This window comes from Ranitomeya imitator, chromosome 4 (genome assembly GCF_032444005.1).
Source record: "Ranitomeya imitator isolate aRanImi1 chromosome 4, aRanImi1.pri, whole genome shotgun sequence".
Classification (NCBI taxonomy): Eukaryota; Metazoa; Chordata; class Amphibia; order Anura; family Dendrobatidae; genus Ranitomeya; species Ranitomeya imitator.
This window is the reverse complement of record NC_091285.1, coordinates 202231986-202255298: the sequence shown is the minus strand read 5'-3', so window position 1 is coordinate 202255298 and position 23313 is coordinate 202231986. Positions and strand designations below refer to the sequence as shown.

At 46.2% G+C, this 23313-nt stretch overlaps 1 protein-coding gene across 1 annotated transcript in view; it reads left to right on the top strand.

Moving 5' to 3' along the window:
• Positions 1-22923, top strand: part of SPIC (Spi-C transcription factor) — a 52403-nt gene extending 29480 nt beyond the window's left edge. Inside the window, exons 4-5 of the mRNA XM_069762314.1 lie at positions 21562-21667; positions 22502-22923. Of these exons, the coding sequence (XP_069618415.1) occupies positions 21562-21667; positions 22502-22923 (528 nt within the window). The remainder of the gene's footprint in view (positions 1-21561; positions 21668-22501) is intronic.
• The last annotated feature ends 390 nt before the right edge of the window (positions 22924-23313 follow it).

The following is a 23313-nucleotide window of genomic DNA, read 5'->3' as shown; positions in this document are numbered from 1 at the left end:
GAAGATCGAAGCTCAGGAAAGGCAACCTGGAGAACACCTTGGAGTGGAACACACCATCTCTCTACACCCCATACCCAATTTGTAGGCCTAATGCAGCGTAGTTTCCAACAACTACTAAACGAGAGCATGAAGATCGAAGCATTGGCGAGGAAACCTGAGGAACACCTTGGAGTGGAACACACCATCTCTCTACACCCCATACCCAATTTGTAGGCCTAATGCAGCGTAGTTTCCAACAACTACTAAACGAGAGCATGAAGATCGAAGCATTGGCGAGGAAACCTGGGGAACACCTTGGAGTGGAACACACCATCTCTCTACACCCCATACCCAATTTGTAGGCCTAATGCAGCGTAGTTTCCAACAACTACTAAACGAGAGCATGAAGATCGAAGTATTGGCGAGGAAACCTGGGGAACACCTTGGAGTGGAACACACCATCTCTCTACACCCCATACCCAATTTGTAGGCCTAATGCAGCGTAGTTTCCAACAACTACTAAACGAGAGCCGGAAGATCGAAGCTCAGGAAAGGCAACCTGGGGAACACCTTGGAGTGGAACACACCATCTCTCTACACCCCATACCCAATTTGTAGGCCTAATGCAGTGTAGTTTCCAAGAACTACTAAACAAGAGCCGGAAGATCGAAGCTCAGGAAAGGCAACCTGGAGAACACCTTGGAGTGGAACACACCATCTCTCTACACCCCATACCCAATTTGTAGGCCTAATGCAGTGTAGTTTCCAAGAACTACTAAACGAGAGCCGGAAGATCGAAGCTCAGGAAAGGCAACCTGGAGAACACCTTGGAGTGGAACACACCATCTCTCTACACCCCATACCCAATTTGTAGGCCTAATGCAGCGTAGTTTCCAACAACTACTAAACGAGAACATGAAGATCGAAGCATTGGCGAGGAAACCTGGGGAACACCTTGGAGTGGAACACACCATCTCTCTACACCCCATACCCAATTTGTAGGCCTAATGCAGCGTAGTTTCCAACAACTACTAAACGAGAGCATGAAGATCGAAGCATTGGCGAGGAAACCTGGGGAACACCTTGGAGTGGAACACAACATCTCTCTACACCCCATACCCAATTTGTAGGCCTAATGCAGCGTAGTTTCCAACAACTACTAAACGAGAGCCGGAAGATCGAAGCTCAGGAAAGGCAACCTGGAGAACACCTTGGAGTGGAACACACCATCTCTCTACACCCCATACCCAATTTGTAGGCCTAATGCAGTGTAGTTTCCAACAACTACTAAACGAGAGCCGGAAGATCGAAGCTCAGGAAAGGCAACCTGGGGAACACCTTGGAGTGGAACACACCATCTCTCTCCACCCGATACCCATTTTGTAGGCCTAATGCAGTGTAGTTTTCTACAACTACTAAACGAGAGTCGGAAGACCGAAGCAATGGCAAGGAAACCTGGGGAACACCTTGGAGTGTAACACACCATCTCTCTCCACCCCATACCCAATTTGTAGGCCTAATGCAGCCTACTTTCCGACAACTACTAAACGAGAGCATGAAGATCGAAGCTCAGGAAAGGCAACCTGGGGAACACCTTGGAGTGTAACAAACCCTCTCTCTACACCACCGAAGGGCTGATTCTTAGGAAGGAAGGCTGTCGGAAAGAAGCAGGGCGCGTCCGAGGGTGATTATATTCTTATTAGGTTTATACTCACACTCGGACGCGCCCTGCTTCTTTATTTGTAATGAATGTTTATTTGCAATGTGGTTTTGACTTACTCTATTTTTTTGGTAAATAATGATTTTATTATTTTCATTGTTTTGCATCTTCTTGGCAATAATATAAAGAAGACGCGACAGGACAACACTCGGTGGATGCCATATCTGTGTTTTAAATTGAAAAAAACTTTCAGTTAACTACTTGCAGGAGAAAGTTATTGTAGCTGGTGGCCATTTTTAGTACTGTACCAGATTTTTGTTGTATGTGTTTGTTTTTAATGTTAAAATGTCTGCATTTGATATCTCTCCAGTATTTTCTTTTTTATAAGCAGAATACTTATTTTTATATTTTCTGATGTTGGTTCCAGGGGTACACGGGCAGCAGTGGTGTGGTCAGTGGAGGCCTAGTGGAAGGAGTGACCGCAGACAGGCATCGAAGGCCTAAAATAATAACACATGGCTGTAGGCAATTTTAAATTGGTTCCAGGGGTACACGGGCAGCAGTGGTGTGGTCAGTGGAGGCCTAGTGGAAGGAGTGACCGCAGACAGGCATCGAAGGCCTAAAGTAAAAAAATTGGGCTGGCTGTAGGCAATTTTAAATTGGTTCCAGGGGTACACGGGCAGCAGTGGTGTGGTCAGTGGAGGCCTAGTGGAAGGAGTGACCGCAGACAGGCATCGAAGGCCTAAAATAATAACACATGACTGTAGGCAATTTTAAATTGGTTCCAGGGGTACACGGGCAGCAGTGGCCTGGTCAGTGTAGTAGTAGTAGAAAGAACGGACCGCAGACAGGCATCGAAGGCCTAAAATAAAAAAATTGGGCTGGCTGTAGGCAATTTTAAATTGGTTCCAGGGGTACACGGGCAGCAGTGGTGTGGTCAGTGGAGGCATATTGTAAGGAGTGACAGCAGACAGGCATCAAAGGCCTAAAATAATAACACATGGCTGTAGGCAATTTTAAATTGGTTCCAGGGGTACACGGGCAGCAGTGGTGTGGTCAGTGGAGGCCTAGTGGAAGGAGTGACCACAGACAGGCATCGAAGGCCTAAAATAATAACACATGGCTGTAGGCAATTTTAAATTGGTTCCAGGGGTACACGGGCAGCAGTGGTGTGGTCAGTGGAGGCCTAGTGGAAGGAGTGACCGCAGACAGGCATCGAAGGCCTAAAGTAAAAAAATTGGGCTGGCTGTAGGCAATTTTAAATTGGTTCCAGGGGTACACGGGCAGCAGTGGTGTGGTCAGTGGAGGCCTAGTGGAAGGAGTGACCGCAGACAGGCATCGAAGGCCTAAAATAATAACACATGGCTGTAGGCAATTTTAAATTGGTTCCAGGGGTACACGGGCAGCAGTGGTGTGGTCAGTGGAGGCATATTGTAAGGAGTGACCGCAGACAGGCATCGAAGGCCTAAAATAATAACACATGGCTGTATGCAATTTTAAATTGGTTCCAGGGGTACACGGGCAGCAGTGGCCTGGTCAGTGTAGTAGTAGTAGAAAGAATGGACCGCAGACAGGCATCGAACGCCTAAAATAAAAAAATTGGGCTGGCTGTAGGCAATTTTAAATTGGTTCCAGGGGTACACGGGCAGCAATGGTGTGGTCAGTGGAGGCATAGTGGAAGGAGTGACCGCAGACAGGCTTCGAAGGCCTAACATAACAAAAATGTCAATACAATGGTATTGTCAGTGGCAGGCATTGAAGGATGTCAGCGCATAGACTAAACATTGGTGGAGCTGTGAGATAATTTTGCAAGTGGTAGAGCACTGTTTGAGCTGGGGGGGGGGAACTGTCTTGTGGCCGGCGGTACAGGCCCAGGGCCCCTCATATTACAACGGTGTGTCTGACGTTGGGTGCGCACCACCACCGCCAGAGACACTTTATTGTACTAGGAGGGACCCAGTGGCAGTGCCGTCGACCAAAAGCGGGCACACCCACCTCTTCAGACAAACAGCACTCTCACGGGTGCTGTCGCCAAGTGTCGATACCACGGCCCCGTGTGGGGAGTTTGGCCATTTAGTGAGGTGTAAACATGTCGTATGCTGGACAATCAGGTGCAGAAAATTACGAGATTGGAATAGGCATTCAGAATAGTCCACAGGCAAGACCTTTTCATAGGAAAGCTAGGTGTCAGCCGGGCAAGGTGGGGCAAAAGATTTCGAAATCCAGTTGTGGTTCATTTTAATGAAGGTTAGATCATCTACATTTTGGGTAGCCAGACGAGTCCTTTTTTCTGTTAGTATTGAACCTGCAGCACTGAATACTCTTTCTGATAGGACACTAGCTGCCGGGCAAGCAAGCTCCTGCAATGCATATTCTGCCAATTCTGGCCAGGTGTCTAATTTTGATGCCCAGTAATCAAATGGGAATGACGGTTGAGGGAGAACATCGATAAGGGATGAAAAATAGTTTGTAACCATACTGGACAAATGTTGTCTCCTGTCACTTTGAATTGATGCTGCAGTACCTGTCCTGTCTGCGGTCATAGCAAGCAAAATCACTCCACAACCTGGTCAGAAAACCCCTCTGGCCAACGCCACTTCTGATTTCTGTCCCTCTAACTCCTCTGGTCTGCTGGCCCCTGCAGCTCGTGTGAGAACGATCACGGGCGCTGTGTGCAGGGAATGCCAGAAGCAAACGGTCAACAAGAGTTGATTGTTTGGTTGCTAATATTAGTTCCAAGTTCTCATGTGGCATTATATTTTGCAATTTGCCTTTATAGCGAGGATCAAGGAGGCAGGCCAACCAGTAATCATCATCGTTCATCATTTTAGTTATGCGTGTGTCCCTTTTGAGGATACGTAAGGCATAATCCGCCATGTGGGCCAAAGTTCCAGTTCTCAAATCTGCGGTTGTGCTTGGTTGAGGGGCAGTTTCAGGCAAATCCACGTCACTTGTGTCCCTCCAAAAACCAGAACCCGGCCTTGCCGCGCCACCAATTTCCAGTGGCCCCGGAAAAGCTTCCTCATTAAAAATATAATCATCCCCATCATCCTCCTCGTCCTCCTCCTCCTCTTCGCCCACTAACTCGTCCTGTACACTGCCCTGGCCAGACAATGGCTGACTGTCATCAAGGCTTTCCTCTTCCTCAGCTGCAGACGCCTGATCCTTTATGTGCGTCAAACTTTGCATCAGCAGACGCATTAGGGGGATGCTCATGCTTATTATGGCGTTGTCTGCACTAACCAGCCGTGTGCATTCCTCAAAACACTGAAGGACTTGACACATGTCTTGAATCTTCGACCACTGCACACCTGACAACTCCATGTCTGCCATCCTACTGCCTGCCCGTGTATGTGTATCCTCCCACAAAAACATAACAGCCCGCCTCTGTTCGCACAGTCTCTGAAGCATGTGCAGTGTTGAGTTCCACCTTGTTGCAACGTCTATGATTAGGCGATGCTGGGGAAGGTTCAAAGAACGCTGATAGGTCTGCATACGGCTGGAGTGTACGGGCGAATGGCGGATATGTGAGCAAAGTCCACGCACTTTGAGGAGCAGGTCGGATAACCCCGGATAACTTTTCAGGAAGCACTGCACCACCAGGTTTAAGGTGTGAGCCAGGCAAGGAATGTGTTTCAGTTGGGAAAGGGAGATGGCAGCCATGAAATTCCTTCCGTTATCACTCACTACCTTGCCTGCCTCAAGATCTACAGTGCCCAGCCACGACTGCGTTTCTTTCTGCAAGAACTCGGACAGAAGTTCCGCGGTGTGTCTGTTGTCGCCCAAACACTTCATAGCCAATACAGCCTGCTCACGTTTGCCAGTAGCTGCCCCATAATGGGAGACCTGGTGTGCAACAGTGGCAGCTGCGGATGGAGTGGTTGTGCGACTGCGGTCTGTGGACGAGCTCTCGCTTCTGCAGGAGGACGAAGAGGAGGAGGAGGGGGTGCGAACGGCTACAGCCAACTGTTTCCTAGACCGTGGGCTAGGCAGAACTGTCCCAAACTTGCTGTCCCCTGTGGACCCTGCATCCACCACATTTACCCAGTGTGCCGTGATGGACACGTAACGTCCCTGGCCATGCCTACTGGTCCATGCATCTGTTGTCAGGTGCACCTTTGTGCTCACAGATTGCCTGAGTGCATGGACGATGCGCTCTTTAACATGCTGGTGGAGGGCTGGGATGGCTTTTCTGGAAAAAAAGTGTCGACTGGGTAGCTCGTAGCGTGGTACAGCGTAGTCCATCAGGGCTTTGAAAGCTTCGCTTTCAACTAACCGGTAGGGCATCATCTCTAACGAGATTAGTCTAGCTATGTGTGCGTTCAAACCCTGTGTACGCGGATGCGAGGCTAAGTACTTCCTTTTTCTAACCATAGTCTCATGTAGGCTGAGCTGGACTGGAGAGCTGGAGATCGTGGAACTAGCGGGGGTGCCGGTGGACATGGCAGACTGAGAGACGGTGGGAGATGGTATTGTTGCCGCCGGTGCCCTAGATGCAGTGTTTCCTACTACGAAACTGGTGATTCCCTGACCCTGACTGCTTTGGCCTGGCAAAGAAACCTGCACAGATACTGCAGGTGGTGCGGAAAATGGTGGCCCTACACTGCCAGAAGGGATGTTGCGTTGCTGACTAGCTTCATTGGCCGAGGGTGCTACAACCTTAAGGGACGTTTGGTAGTTAGTCCAGGCTTGCAAATGCATGGTGGTTAAATGTCTATGCATGCAACTTGTATTGAGACTTTTCAGATTCTGTCCTCTGCTTAAGGTAGTTGAACATTTTTGACAGATGACTTTGCGCTGATCAATTGGATGTTGTTTAAAAAAATGCCAGACTGCACTCTTTCTAGCATCGGATACCTTTTCAGGCATTGCAGACTGAGCTTTAACCGGATGGCCACGCTGTCCTCCAACAGGTTTTGGCTTTGCCACGCGTTTTGGGCAAGATACGGGCCCGGCAGATGGAACCTGTTGCGATGTTGATGCCTGCTGCGGCCCCTCCTCCTCCGCTTCAGAACTGCTGCCGCCTGCACCCTGTTCCCCCAATGGCTGCCAATCGGGGTCAAGAACTGGGTCATCTATTACCTCTTCTTGTAGCTCGTGTGCAACTTCGTCTGTGTCACCGTGTCGGTCGGTGGTATAGCGTTCGTGATGGGGCAACATAGTCTCATCAGGGTCTGATTCTTGATCATTACCCTGCGAGGGCAATGTTGTGGTCTGAGTCAAAGGACCAGCATAGTAGTCTGGCTGTGGCTGTGCATCAGTGCACTCCATGTCAGATTCAACTTGTAATGGGCATGGACTGTTAACTGCTTCACTTTCTAAGCCAGGGACGGTATGTGTAAAGAGCTCCATGGAGTAACCCGTTGTGTCGCCTGCTGCATTCTTCTCTGTTGTTGTTTTTGCTGAAGAGGACAAGGAAGCGACTTGTCCCTGACCGTGAACATCCACTAACGACGCGCTGCTTTGACATTTACCAGTTTCACGAGAGGAGGCAAAAGAGCTAGAGGCTGAGTCAGCAAGATAAGCCAAAACTTGCTCTTGCTGCTCCGGCTTTAAAAGCGGTTTTCCTACTCCCAGAAAAGGGAGCGTTCGAGGCCTTGTGTAGCCAGACGACGAACCTGGCTCCACAGCTCCAGACTTAGGTGCAATATTTTTTTTCCCACGACCAGCTGATGCTCCACCACTACCACTACCCTCATTACCAGCTGACAATGAACGCCCCCGGCCACGACCTCTTCCACCAGACTTCCTCATTGTTTTAAAAATGTAAACAAACTAACGGTATTTGTTGCTGTCACACAAATTACACGGTGAGCTATAACTTCAGTATGATTTAGCTACCCCTTTACAGGTGAGTGAGACCACAACGAAAATCAGGCACAATGTTACACACTCTGTTGTTGGTGGCAACAAATGAGAGAGATGCCACACACGCAGGACTGTCACTGAAGCACAAATGTAAATATTAATCTCCCACTGATTTGATTTTTTTTTTTTTTTCAGGGAGACTTTAGGAAAAAAAAAAAATAGAATAAAATGATTTTTTCAGGAAGAATTTAGAAACCAAATAAAATAAAATGATTTTTTCAGGGAGAATTTAGAAAACAAATAAAACAAAAAAAGGCTTTCTATGGCCCACTGAGTGAGAGATGACGCACACAGGAGTCAGGAGTGGCACACAAGCCCAGAGGCCAATATTTATCTCCCACTGATTGATGTAGTGATTTTTTCAGGTAGATTTTGGAACCCAAATCAAGCTAAAAAAATAATAGGCTTTCTATGGCCCACAATTGGAGAGAGAGAGAGAGATGGCACACCCAGGAGTCAAGACTGGCACACAAGCAGAAAGGGCAATATTAATCTCCCACTGATTTGTTTTTTTTTTTTTTTTTTTTCAGGGAGACTTTAGGAAAAAAAATAATAGAATAAAATGATTTTTTCAGGAAGAATTTAGAAACCAAATAAAATAAAATGATTTTTTCAGGGAGAATTTAGAAAACAAATAAAACAAAAAAAGGCTTTCTATGGCCCACTAAGTGAGAGATGACGCACACAGGAGTCAGGAGTGGCACACAAGCCCAGAGGCCAATATTTATCTCCCACTGATTGATGTAGTGATTTTTTCAGGTAGATTTTGGAACCCAAATCAAGCTAAAAAAATAATAGGCTTTCTATGGCCCACAATTGGAGAGAGAGAGAGAGATGGCACACCCAGGAGTCAAGACTGGCACACAAGCAGAAAGGGCAATATTAATCTCCCACTGATTTGTTTTTTTTTTTTTTTTTTCAGGGAGACTTTAGGAAAAAAAAATGATAGAATAAAATGATTTTTTCAGGAAGAATTTAGAAACCAAATAAAATAAAATGATTTTTTCAGGGAGAATTTAGAAAACAAATAAAACAAAAAAAGGCCTTCTATGGCCCACTGAGTGAGAGATGACGCACACAGGAGTCAGGAGTGGCACACAAGCCCAGAGGCCAATATTTATCTCCCACTGATTGATGTAGTGATTTTTTCAGGTAGATTTTGGAACCCAAATCAAGCTAAAAAAATAATAGGCTTTCTATGGCCCACAATTGGAGAGAGAGAGAGAGATGGCACACCCAGGAGTCAAGACTGGCACACAAGCAGAAAGGGCAATATTAATCTCCCACTGATTTGTTTTTTGTTTTTTTTTCAGGGAGACTTTAGGAAAAAAAATAATAGAATAAAATGATTTCTTCAGGAAGAATTTAGAAACCAAATAAAATAAAATGATTTTTTCAGGGAGAATTTAGAAAACAAATAAAACAAAAAAAGGCTTTCTATGACCCACTGAGTGAGAGATGACGCACACAGGAGTCAGGAGTGGCACACAAGCCCAGAGGCCAATATTTATCTCCCACTGATTGATGTAGTGATTTTTTCAGGTAGATTTTGGAACCCAAATCAAGCTAAAAAAATAATAGGCTTTCTATGGCCCACAATTGGAGAGAGAGAGAGAGAGAGATGGCACACCCAGGAGTCAAGACTGGCACACAAGCAGAAAGGGCAATATTAATCTCCCACTGATTTGTTTTTGTTTTGTTTTTTCAGGGAGACTTTAGGAAAAAAAAATAATAGAATAAAATGATTTTTTCAGGAAGAATTTAGAAACCAAATAAAATAAAATGATTTTTTCAGGGAGAATTTAGAAAACAAATAAAACAAAAAAAGGCTTTCTATGGCCCACTGAGTGAGAGATGACGCACACAGGAGTCAGGAGTGGCACACAAGCCCAGAAGCCAATATTTATCTCCCACTGATTGATGTAGTGATTTTTTCAGGTAGATTGTGGAACCCAAATCAAGCTAAAAAAATAATAGGCTTTCTATGGCCCACAATTGGAGAGAGAGAGAGAGATGGCACACCCAGGAGTCAAGACTGGCACACAAGCAGAAAGGGCAATATTAATCTCCCACTGATTTTTTTTTTTTTTTTCAGGGAGACTTTAGGAAAAAAAAATAATAGAATAAAATGATTTTTTCAGGAAGAATTTAGAAACCAAATAAAATAAAATGATTTTTTCAGGGAGAATTTAGAAAACAAATAAAACAAAAAAAGGCTTTCTATGGCCCACTGAGTGAGAGATGACGCACACAGGAGTCAGGAGTGGCACACAAGCCCAGAGGCCAATATTTATCTCCCACTGATTGATGTAGTGATTTTTTCAGGTAGATTTTGGAACCCAAATCAAGCTAAAAAAATAATAGGCTTTCTATGGCCCACAATTGGAGAGAGAGAGAGAGATGGCACACCCAGGAGTCAAGACTGGCACACAAGCAGAAAGGGCAATATTAATCTCCCACTGATTTGTTTTTTTTTTTTTTTCAGGGAGACTTTAGGAAAAAAAAATAATAGAATAAAATGATTTTTTCAGGAAGAATTTAGAAACCAAATAAAATAAAATGATTTTTTCAGGGAGAATTTAGAAAACAAATAAAACAAAAAAAGGCTTTCTATGGCCCACTGAGTGAGAGATGACGCACACAGGAGTCAGGAGTGGCACACAAGCCCAGAGGCCAATATTTATCTCCCACTTTTTTTTTTTTGTTCCAGGGAAAATTTATAAACCCAATAAAAAAAATAATAAATAGGCTTTCTATGGCCCACTATCTGAGAGAGAGAGAGAGATGGCACGCTTAGGACTGGCACACAAGCCCAAATGCCAATATTAATCTCCCTTTTTTTTTCAGGGAGAATTTATAAAACCAAAAAAAAATAAATAAATAGGCTTTCTATGGCCCACTATTTGTGAGAGAGATGGCACGCTCAGGACTGGCACACAAGCCCAGAGGCCAATATTAATCTCCCACTTTTTTTTTTTTTTTTTTCCAGGGAAAATTTATAAACCCAATAAAAAAAATAATAAATAGGCTTTCTATGGCCCACTATCTGAGAGAGAGAGATGGCACGCTTAGGACTGGCACACAAGCCCAAAGGCCAATATTAATCTCCCACTGATTGATTTATTGATTTTTTCAGGTAGAATTTAGAACCCAAATAAAGCAAAAAAAAAAAAATGGGCTTTCTATGGCCCACTGAGTGAGTGATGATGCACACAGGAGTCAGGAGTGGCACACAAGCCCTGAGGCCAATATTTTTCTCCCACTGATTGATGTAGTGATTTTTTCAGGTACATTTTAGAACCCAAATCAAGCAAAAAAATAAATAGGCTTTCTATGGCCCACTATTTGTGAGAGAGATGGCACGCTCAGGACTGGCACACAAGCCCAGAGGCCAATATTAATCTCCCACTTTTTTTTTTTTGGTTCCAGGGAAAATTTATAAACCCAATAAAAAAAATAATAAATAGGCTTTCTATGGCCCACTATCTGAGAGAGAGAGATGGCACGCTTAGGACTGGCACACAAGCCCAAAGGCCAATATTAATCTCCCACTGATTGATTTATTGATTTTTTCAGGTAGAATTTAGAACCCAAATAAAGCAAAAAAAAAAAAAATGGGCTTTCTATGGCCCACTGAGTGAGTGATGATGCACACAGGAGTCAGGAGTGGCACACAAGCCCTGAGGCCAATATTTTTATCCCACTGATTGATGTAGTGATTTTTTCAGGTAGATTTTAGAACCAAAATCAAGCAAAAAAATAAATAGGCTTTCTATGGCCCACTGACTGAGAGATGGCACACACAGGAGTCAAGAGTGGCACACAAGCCCTGAGGCCAATATTTTTCTCCCACTGATTGATGTAGTGATTTTTTCAGGTAGATTTTATAACCCAAATCAAGCAAAAAAATAAATAGGCTTTCTATGGCCCACTGACTGAAAGATGGCACATACAGGGATGGCACTCTAGCAGAAATGTCAATCTTAATCTCCCACAAAAAAAAAAAACAGGGAGTGTCCTTCAATTACTATCTCCCTGCAGTAATCTCAGCCAGGTATGGCAGGCAGCAATAAGGAGTGGACTGATGCACAAATTAAATAAAAAGTGTGTACAAACAAAAAAGATAGCTGTGCAGAAAGGAAGGAACAAGAGGATTTGTGCTTTGAAAAAAGCAGTTGGTTTGCACAGCGGCGTACACACAGCAATGCAGCTATCAGGGAGCCTTCTAGGGCAGCCCAATGAGCTACAGCGCTGAGGGGAAAAAAAATAGAAAAAATGTAGCTTCCACTGTCCCTGCACACCGAAGGTGGTGTTGGGCAGTGGAAATCGCTACAGCACAAGCGGTTTGGTGGTTAATGGACCCTGCCTAACGCTATCCCTGCTTCTGACGAAGCGGCAGCAACCTCTCCCTAAGCTCAGATCAGCAGCAGTAACATGGCGGTCGGCGGGAACGCCCCTTTATAGCCCCTGTGACGCCGCAGACAGCAAGCCAATCACTGCAATGCCCTTCTCTAAGATGGTGGGGACCAGGACCTATGTCATCACGCTGCCCACACTCTGCGTTTACCTTCATTGGCTGAGAAATGGCGCTTTTCGCGTCATTGAAACGCGACTTTGGCGCGAAAGTCGCGTACCGCATGGCCGACCCCGCACAGGGGTCGGATCGGGTTTCATGAAACCCGACTTTGCCAAAAGTCGGCGACTTTTGAAAATGAACGACCCGTTTCGCTCAACCCTAGCTGAGAGACTGCACCGCCCCACTGTAAATGCGGGACAGAAAAAAAAAAAGGAGATCAGCATTATTTCAGCACAGATCTATCCCCTGCCCCCCCCCCCTTTGCCCACTATACACTGAAACAGTCTATTAACAATGATATACAGTTTTAACGTGAAAATCAAGTTAGGCTTTTGGTGAACGAACAGTTATCGAACAGAAACTCGAACAACTGAATTTTAAGCAAATTGTTCGAGTTCGACGAACGACTCGAACACCGCCCAAAACAGCTCGAATTTGAAATTGGCGAACAGTTCGACTCGAACACTGCTCATCTCTACTGAAGAGCAGATCTGGATGCACATCTACTGGTCTTAGGGGTTTTGAGATAATTTAAGTATGGTATGCTGGAGACAAGATGACACCACCTGTCAGAGGAGATGTTTGAAGCTGGATGTGACAGTGTCTTGGGTGTGTTTTATAGGAGAATATTGAATGGGGGGTATTATGGGAATCACTGAATCTTAGTATACTGCTTTGGGGTGATTTTTTTGGAAAAGCTTTGGTTACCAATATGCAGGGGTGCCGCTACCATGTGGCAAGTTGAGAACTTTGCCTCAGGCGGCACTGCCTTCAATGAAGAGAGGGGGCGGCAGATTCTGCCGGTGTAGTAACTGAATTTGCTTTGTAGATGCAGGTTAGGTTACTACTGTATTCAAGGCTCCCAACCGTCCCGAATGACCGAATCCCCTCATCCAGCTCATGTGACCGGTCACGTGATGGTGACATCATCACAGGTCCTCAACCTGAAGTCACTCCTCTCCTGCATCTGCTGGGGCTGCCCATAGAAGGCTGTTCTGTGTGCACAGAACCTGTGACGACGTCACCGGATGGAGGCGTCAGGGGTCACATGATCAGTGGCCTCAGTGTATGCAGGACTCTGCTGTGCTGGTTGTCATGTGTTATGATAGGCAATTCAGTACCACAATGGACATAGCGGTCAGAGCACATACAGTGATCTGACAATAACCCAAAATCATAGAACGAGCTCTGAGACGTGGGAACTCTGCAGACCGCAATCCCTAATCCTCTCCAAACAACACTAGAGGCAGCCGTGGATTGCGCCTAACTCTGCCTATGCAACTCGGCACAGCCTGAGAAACTAACTAGCCTGAAGATAGAAAATAAGCCTACCTTGCCTCAGAGAAATACCCCAAAGGAAAAGGCAGCCTCCCACATATAATGACTGTGAGTAAGATGAAAAGACAAACGTAGGGATGAAATAGATTCAGCAAAGTGAGGCCCGACTTTCTTAACAGAGCGAGGATAGGAAAGATAACTTTGCGGTCTACACAAAACCCTAAAGAAAACCACGCAAAGGGGGCAAAAAGACCCTCCGTACCGAACTAACGGCACAGAGGTACACCCTTTGCGTCCCAGAGCTTCCAGAAAAACAATTAGACAAGCTGGACAGAAAAAATAGCAAACAAATAGCAAAGAAGAACTTAGCTATGCAGAGCAGCAGGCCACAGGAATGATCCAGGGAAAAACAAGTCCAACACTGCAACATTGACAGGAAGCCAGGATCAAAGCATTAGGTGGAGTTAAGTAGAGCAGTACCTAACGACCTCACCACAACACCTGAGGTAGGAAACTCAGAAGCCGCAATACCACTTTCCTCCACCAACAGAAGCTCACAGGGAGAATCAGCCGAAGTACCACTTGTGACCACAGGAGGGAGCTCTGCCACAGAATTCACAACAGTACCCCCCCCTTGAGGAGGGGTCACCGAACCCTCACCAGAGCCCCCAGGCCGACCAGGATGAGCCACATGAAAGGCACGAACAAGATCGGGAGCATGGACATCAGAGGCAAAAACCCAGGAATTATCTTCCTGAGCATAACCCTTCCATTTAGCCAGATACTGGAGTTTCCGTCTTGAAACACGAGAATCCAAAATCTTCTCCACAATATACTCCAACTCCCCCTCCACCAAAACCGGGGCAGGAGGGTCAACAGATGGAACCACAGGTGCCACGTATCTCCGCAACAATGACCTATGGAATACGTTATGTATGGAAAAAGAATCTGGAAGGGTCAGACGAAAAGACACAGGATTAAGAACCTCAGAAATCCTATACGGACCAATGAAACAAGGTTTAAACTTAGGAGAGGACACCTTCATAGGAATATGACGAGAAGATAACCAAACCAGATCCCCAACACGAAGCCGGGGACCCACACAGCGTCTGCGATTAGCAAAACGTTGAGCCCTCTCCTGGGACAAGGTCAAATTGTCCACTACATAAGTCCAAATCTGCTGCAACCTGTGCACCACAGTATCCACACCAGGACAGTCCGAAGACTCAACCTGTCCTGAAGAGAAACGAGGATGGAACCCAGAGTTGCAGAAAAATGGCGAAACCAAGGTAGCCGAGCTGGCCCGGTTATTAAGGGCGAACTCAGCCAAAGGCAAAAAGGACACCCAGTCATCCTGATCAGCAGAAACAAAACATCTCAGATATGTTTCCAAGGTCTGATTGGTTCGTTCGGTCTGGCCATTAGTCTGAGGATGGAAAGCCGAGGAAAAAGACAAGTCAATGCCCATCCTACCACAAAAGGCTCGCCAAAACCTCGAAACAAACTGGGAACCTCTGTCAGAAACGATATTCTCTGGAATACCATGTAAACGAACCACATGCTGGAAGAACAATGGCACCAAATCAGAGGAGCAAGGCAATTTAGACAAGGGTACCAGATGGACCATCTTAGAAAAGCGATCACAGACCACCCAAATGACTGACATCTTTAGAAAAACGGGAAGATCTGAAATAATATCCATAGAGATATGTGTCCAAGGTCTCTTCGGGACCGGCAAGGGCAAAAGCAACCCACTGGCACGAGAACAGCAGGGCTTAGCCCGAGCACAAATCCCACAGGACTGCACAAAAGTACGCACATCCCGCGACAGAGATGGCCACCAAAAGGATCTAGCCACTAACTCTCTGGTACCAAAGATTCCAGGATGACCAGCCAACACCGAACAATGAACCTCAGAGATAACTTTATTCGTCCACCTATCAGGGACAAACAGTTTCTCCGCTGGACAACGATCAGGTTTATTAGCCTGAAATTTTTGCAGCACCCGCCGCAAATCAGGGGAGATGGCAGACACAATTACTCCCTCCTTGAGGATACCCGCCGGCTCAGACAAACCCGGAGAGTCGGGCACAAAACTCCTAGACAGAGCATCCGCCTTCACATTTTTAGAGCCCGGAAGGTACGAAATCACAAAGTCAAAACGGGCAAAAAACAGCGACCAACGAGCCTGTCTAGGATTCAACCGCTTGGCAGACTCGAGATAATTCAAGTTCTTATGATCAGTCAATAACACCACGCGATGCTTAGCTCCTTCAAGCCAATGACGCCACTCCTCGAATGCCCACTTCATGGCCAGCAACTCTCGGTTGCCCACATCATAATTTCGCTCAGCAGGCGAAAACTTCCTGGAAAAAAAAGCGCATGGTTTCATCACTGAGCAATCAGAACCTCTCTGCGACAAAACAGCCCCTGCTCCAATCTCAGAAGCATCAGCCTCGACCTGGAACGGAAGAGAAACATCTGGTTGACACAACACAGGGGCAGAAGAAAAACGATGCTTCAACTCTTGAAAGGCTTCCACAGCAGCAGAAGACCAATTGACCACATCAGCACCCTTCTTGGTCAAATCGGTCAATGGTTTAGCAATACTAGAAAAATTACAGATGAAGCGACGATAAAAATTAGCAAAACCCAGGAACTTTTGCAGACTTTTCAGAGATGTCGGCTGAGTCCAATCATGGATGGCTTGGACCTTAACAGGATCCATCTCGATAGTAGAAGGGGAAAAGATGAACCCCAAAAATGAAACCTTCTGCACACCAAAGAGACACTTTGATCCCTTCACAAACAAAGAATTAGCATGCAGGACCTGAAAAACCGTTCTGACCTGCTTCACATGAGACTCCCAATCATCCGAGAAGATCAAAATGTCATCCAAGTACACAATCAGGAATTTATCCAGGTACTCTCGGAAGATGTCATGCATAAAGGACTGAAATACTGATGGAGCATTGGCAAGTCCGAACGGCATCACTAGATACTCAAAATGACCCTCGGGCGTATTAAATGCAGTTTTCCATTCATCGCCTTGCTTAATTCGCACCAGATTATACGCACCACGAAGATCTATCTTGGTGAACCAACTAGCCCCCTTAATCCGAGCAAACAGATCAGATAACAATGGCAAGGGGTACTGAAATTTAACCGTGATCTTATTAAGAAGGCGGTAATCTATACAAGGTCTCAGCGAACCATCCTTCTTGGCTACAAAAAAGAACCCTGCTCCTAATGGCGACGATGACGGGCGAATATGCCCCTTCTCCAGGGATTCCTTCACATAACTGCGCATAGCGGTGTGTTCAGGCACGGATAAATTAAACAGTCGACCTTTTGGGAATTTACTACCAGGAATCAAATTGATAGCACAATCACAATCCCTATGCGGAGGTAGGGTATCGGACTTGGGCTCATCAAATACATCCCGGTAATCAGACAAGAACTCTGGGACCTCAGATGGGGTGGATGACGAAATTGACAGAAATGGAACATCACCATGTACCCCCTGACAACCCCAGCTGGACACCGACATGGATCTCCAATCTAACACTGGATTATGGACTTGTAGCCATGGCAACCCCAACACGACCACATCATGCAGATTATGCAACACCAGAAAGCGAATCTCCTCCTGATGTGCAGGAGCCATGCACATGGTCAGCTGGGTCCAGTACTGAGGCTTATTCTTAGCCAAAGGTGTAGCATCAATTCCTCTCAATGGAATAGGACACTGCAAGGGCTCCAAGAAAAACCCACAACGCTTAGCATACTCCAAGTCCATCAAATCCAAGCCTGAATCCACAAATGCCATGACAGAATACGATGACAAAGAGCAGATCAAGGTAACGGACAGAAGAAATTTTGACTGTACCGTACCAATGGTGGCAGACCTAGCGAACCGCTTAGAGCGCTTAGGACAATCAGAGATGGCATGAGTGGAATCACCACAGTAGAAACACAGACCATTCAGACGTCTGTGTTCTTGCCGTTCAACTCTGGTCAAAGTCCTATCGCACCGCATAGGCTTAGGTTTAATCTCAGGTAATACCGCCAAATGGTGCACAGATTTACGCTCACGCAAGCGTCGACCGATCTGAATGGCCAAAGACATAGATTCATTCAGACCAGCAGGCATAGGAAATCCCACCATGACATCTTTAAGGGCTTCAGAGAGACCCTTTCTGAAAATCGCTGCGAGCGCAGCTTCATTCCATTGAGTGAGTACAGACCACTTTCTAAATTTCTGACAATATACCTCTATCTCATCCTAACCCTGACACAAAGCCAGCAAATTTTTCTCTACCTGATCCACTGAATTAGGCTCATCGTACAGCAATCCGAGCGCCAGGAAAAACGCATCAATATTACTTAATGCAGGATCTCCTGGCGCAAGGGAAAATGCCCAGTCTTGAGAGTCGCCACGCAAAAAAGAAATAATAATTCTCACTTGTTGAGCTGGGTCACCAGAGGAGTGAGGTTTCAAGGCCAGAAACAGTTTGCAATTATTTTTGAAATTCCCAAACTTGACTCTATCACCATAAAACAAATCAGGAATAGGAATTCTTGGTTCAAACATAGGCTTCTGAACCACCAAATCTTGAATCTTTTGTACATTTATAACGAGATTATCCATTGAAGAGCACAGACCCTGAATGTCCATGTCCACACCTGTGTCCTGAACCACCCAAATGTCTAGGGGAAAAAAAAGGCAAAACACAGTGCAAAGAAAAAAAAATGGTCTCAGAACTTCTTTTTTCCCTCTATTGAGAATCATTAGTACTTTTGGCTTCCTGTACTGTTATGATAGGCAATTCAGTATCACAATGGACATAGCGGTCAGAGCACATACAGTGATCTGACAATAACCCAAAATCATAGAACGAGCTCTGAGACGTGGGAACTCTGCAGACCGCAATCCCTAATCCTCTCCAAACAACACTAGAGGCAGCCGTGGATTGCGCCTAACTCTGCCTATGCAACTCGGCACAGCCTGAGAAACTAACTAGCCTGAAGATAGAAAATAAGCCTACCTTGCCTCAGAGAAATACCCCAAAGGAAAAGGCAGCCCCCCACATATAATGACTGTGAGTAAGATGAAAAGACAAACGTAGGGATGAAATAGATTCAGCAAAGTGAGGCCCGACTTTCTTAACAGAGCGAGGATAGGAAAGATAACTTTGCGGTCTACACAAAACCCTAAAGAAAACCACGCAAAGGGGGCAAAAAGACCCTCCGTACCGAACTAACGGCACAGAGGTACACCCTTTGCGTCCCAGAGCTTCCAGCAAAACAATTAGACAAGCTGGACAGAAAAAATAGCAAACAAATAGCAAAGAAGAACTTAGCTATGCAGAGCAGCAGGCCACAGGAATGATCCAGGGAAAAACAAGTCCAACACTGGAACATTGACAGGAAGCCAGGATCAAAGCATTAGGTGGAGTTAAGTAGAGCAGTACCTAACGACCTCACCACAACACCTGAGGTAGGAAACTCAGAAGCCGCAATACCACTTTCCTCCACCAACAGAAGCTCACAGGGAGAATCAGCCGAAGTACCACTTGTGACCACAGGAGGGAGCTCTGCCACAGAATTCACAACAGTCATGGTGCTGGAAGAGGGTAAGCTTATGTGTGAGGTCAGGAGGGGTTTACAGGGTGGATGTGTTGGAGCTATGTGTATACGAGGTGTGCGGAGCTGAGCCGTGTGTGTATGAGGTGTGCAGAGCTGAGCCGCGTGTGTACGAGGTGTACGGAGCTGAGCCACGTGTGTACGAGGTATACAGAGCTGAGCCGTGTGTGTATGCAGCGCCCCAGGGTCCTGGCCGTTGCAGTAATGTCATTCTTCCACCAGGGGGAGTGATGTTATGTCTGAAGGCAATAAAGGAGATCACTTTACCAGGTATCACAAACCACACAACACACTTCACACTCCAGTCCACCAGGGGAGCTATGCTCCTATTTAGTAGGGCACTCTTCACAATTAGGTAAAACTGGTGGTCTGGGCAGGAAGTTAGGCAGAAGTGAGCTGGGCTTCACCCAGTGAGGTGCTATCTGGGCTCCGCTCAGGTAGTGGGTCCCTGACAGGGGTGGGATCCTGTCAGAGGCCTAGACAGAAGGCCACGGAGCTGCGTCGGCCCGACGTGCGGCAGCATCCTAAGACAGAGACAAGAACAGCGAATTGTATTTTAGAGAGTGAGAAACAAAGTCATAGCAAAAGGAGAGGAAACCAGAAGGAGTTCTGCCCTGCAAAAGGCTGCCTCCTTTCTGAGGCGCAGGATCCGGTAGCCAGAGCACCGAGGGAGTAATCGTCTCCAAGACTTGCTCCAGAGTCTGGCAGGACAGCTAATTCCATATTATCTGCCCGACCTATACCCAGGAGGCATGGTGGCAACTAGTGGGTGCTAGAGTCCCTGTAAAAAGCCTCAGGCCATCAGTTATACGGGTTGTTCCTATCCATCTGGGGGACAGAGAGAAAGACATAACATCTACAACAGTTGTGAGGACCTTATGAGAAGCTCAGCAGTAAGGTACTATAACATTGAGGCGCTAGAGGAAGGCTACTGATTTCCACCTGGATAAGGGGACTCTGGATTTGCCTTCAGACCGGCCGGACTCTGCCTGCCCTGTGATCTGGTGCTCTGGACTGTGGATGCTGAAGCCTTCAGTAAAGGTAAAGAGACTGCAACCTTGTGTCCTCGTTCTTCACTGCGCCTTACACCATCCACCATCTACACTCTGGGAAGCCCTGGGGACATACTTCACCTGTGGGAAGGTATACCATCTAGCTGCCATAACATCACCCCAGCGGACCACTAAGCAGCGTCGGTCACCCTGACCGAATACCACAGGTGGCGTCACGAACATTATCCCTTTAAAGACCTTTCCCCCCATTTACAACAGAAGTCCCTAGGGCCACAGACCGGGTCAGCCACCGTGACATCCCCCTTGAGAACCAAAGGGCCCGGTTCTGAGTACCCCACTGCCCTTCTGTGGGCACTCCATGTACGAGGTGTGCGGAGCTGAGCCGTGTGTGTACGAGGTGTACGGAGCGCAGCCGCTTGTGTTACAAGGTGTGCGGAGCTGAGCCGCGTGTGTACGAGGTGTGCGGAACTGTGCCATGTGTGTGTACGAGGTGTGCGGAACTGTACCATGTGTGTGTACGAGGTGTGCGGAGCTGAGCCCTGTGTGTGTACGAGGTGTGCGGAGCGGAGCCCCGTGTGCACAAGGTGTGCGGAGCGGAGCCGCATGTGTACGAGGTGTGCAGAGCGGAGCCGCATGTGTACGATTTGTGCGGAGCTGAGCCGTGTGTGTGCGAGGTGTGCGGAGCTGAGCCTCATGTGTATGAGGTGTGCGGAGCTGAGCCGCGTGTGTGCGAGGTGTGCGGAGCTGAGCCGCGTGTGTGCGAGGTGTGCGGAGCTGAGCCGCGTGTGTGCGAGGTGTGCGGAGCTGAGCCACGTGTGTACGAGGTGTGCAGAGCTGAGCCGCGTGTGTACAAAATGGAGCCCTGTGTGTACAAAGTGTATGAGGCTGACCCGTGTATGTGTACGGAGCGGAGCAGAGCGGAGTGTGTACGGGGGGTGTATGGGGGGCGCCCTTTTGCAGTTTGCCTCAGGCAGCAGAGAGGCTAGGTTCACCCCTGCCAATATGCCTGTAAAGGGGGCTTTGGTTGCCACTATTGTCGGGGGGCAGGAGCTGTATGTGGCTCACGACCCTCTCTCAAGGCTGGATGTGACTCGTGACCCTCTCTCATAGCTGAATGTGGCTCTCAAGGTCAAAAATGTTGGGGACCTCTGCTTTATAGGAATCTGGAGGTGTAAAAACGCAGGTGAAATCCGCACAAAATATGCACAAAATCCACAGGGAATCCGCAGGGCGTTTTACCTGCGGATTCTGCAGAATCTGCGCAAAAAAATCCGCAATGGCATCCACACTGTGTGCACATACCCTAATTGTCTGGAGATTGTTTGGGGTCCAGGTCTTGAGAGCACCGTCAATCGTTCAATCGACTCGCGAACCACGAACAGTGTGCAACTCAGGAGACTGGAGTGCACCTGGACCCACCCCAATCTGCATGTAATTCATGGGCCTGCCAAATATGAAAAAAAAAAGTCCTGAAAAAGTTGACCTCCCTATTATGTAATTGCAGTGCTGTAGTCATTTTTTCATGTTAATTTGTATTTCAGGTAAATCAAAACTCATTTGTGGATTATATGCATTGCAACATGCAAAATTGTGATGACGATCATCTAAATGACACAGTTCATTCTTCCAAAGCCCCACAAAAAATTGGTAAATATAAATGTAAAATGCTGTTTACTAACTATTTTGCCAATGATTCCACAATAATATGGAAAATTATAAAGGTACAGTATTTACATAGCTGAAATTAGAAAAAAAACAACAGCCAAATAAAGAGTCTGAAAAACTTTCTTATACATATATGCAGGGGCATGGAAAAATCGGCATAGAAGATGTCTTGCAGGTGCAATATAATGGGGAGGAGGTTATTAAAAACATAGATATGGGAAATCTATTAACATATAGATGAAAATGGGTCTAGCAATGAGGTGTCTAATGGGACGCCCTGTCTGCCTTCCTCATTCATGCTCAGCTAGATGGCTAAGGTAAATGGCCAAGTAGCTGAACTCAGTGATTGGCCTCAATGGTGACTCTAATGATATTGGATGGTATTTAACAGCCACAATCTCCCATGTGTGACGCTAGTCACTTCTCACCACCAGGCCGCGAGTCAGAATAGTCAAGGAGTCCAAAGTCAGAAGCCAGGAGGGCGCGTCATATACAGAAGGAAGAGACAAAAGCGTGGTCAGGTAACATTCTGAGGTCAGAATTCCAGAAGGACAACAGATCAGAGCAGAAGGGGTTAAACAGACGGATAGTCAGAACATGGTCCAAGGTCAGGCAACATGTCAATCAACACACTGACAGTGCAGCACGCCCCTGTACCAGACTGGATGACTGAGCTGTCAATAACTGGATCTCAGACACACTGGAACCGTGACACCATGGTTCATATTTATTTCCCAGTAGAATATAATTAGTTAGAGGATCACGACTGTTTCCCCTTACTTGTTTGCCTGGGAATAACATTTCATCCTTTATAAGCAGGTAAGAGAAAGCTACGTCTCTTTGAATATCTCCACGAGGCTTTGTCTGACCCTGAAATGGTCAACTGCATCCAGTGGGTAGATGAAGAAAATGGTGTCTTCCAATTTGTCTCCAAAAACAAAGAGAAACTAGCAGAGGTCTGGGGTAAGAAAAAGGGAAACCGTAAAATTATGACTTATCAGAAAATGGCCAGAGCTTTGCGGAATTATGGAAGAACTGGGGAAATTAGTAAAGTCAGAAGAAAGCTGACATACCAGTTCAGTGAGCTGGTTTTACAGAGACTGTCCCATGGCACAGGGTCAGAAAAAAATGCTGTTTACTACCAGTATGCCCAACCGGTCATGGAGTATTGGAGCAGCCATCAGTGCTGGGAATTTAATAAGTATGCTTACGGAAATTACAGCTATCAGTATACATAAAGAAAATTGTCTATTGCAGTCCTCAAGAGCATCGCCTAATTCATCACGAACTGTAAAAATAGCTCAGCTTCTGAAATTTATGTGTCAAATCCTATATTATCTTTTGGTGCCATGTCAAAACTATATATATAATGTATATACATTTGTACATAAATCTTGTGGATGTTTGATTTTTTTATGTACATGTTTGCACTGTTTATTTTAATGCCAATGAAGTCAAAGGCATGCAAATGAAAGCAAAAATAAAAATAATAAAAATAAAGATTTCAATCAAATAACCAATAAGATGTAGCTACCATAAACATAGGATAATAAGAAACAAGTCACGGACAATCGGAAATTGCCAAACAGGATAAAAAAGAAGAAAAAAACGACCAAAAAGTCCAAGAA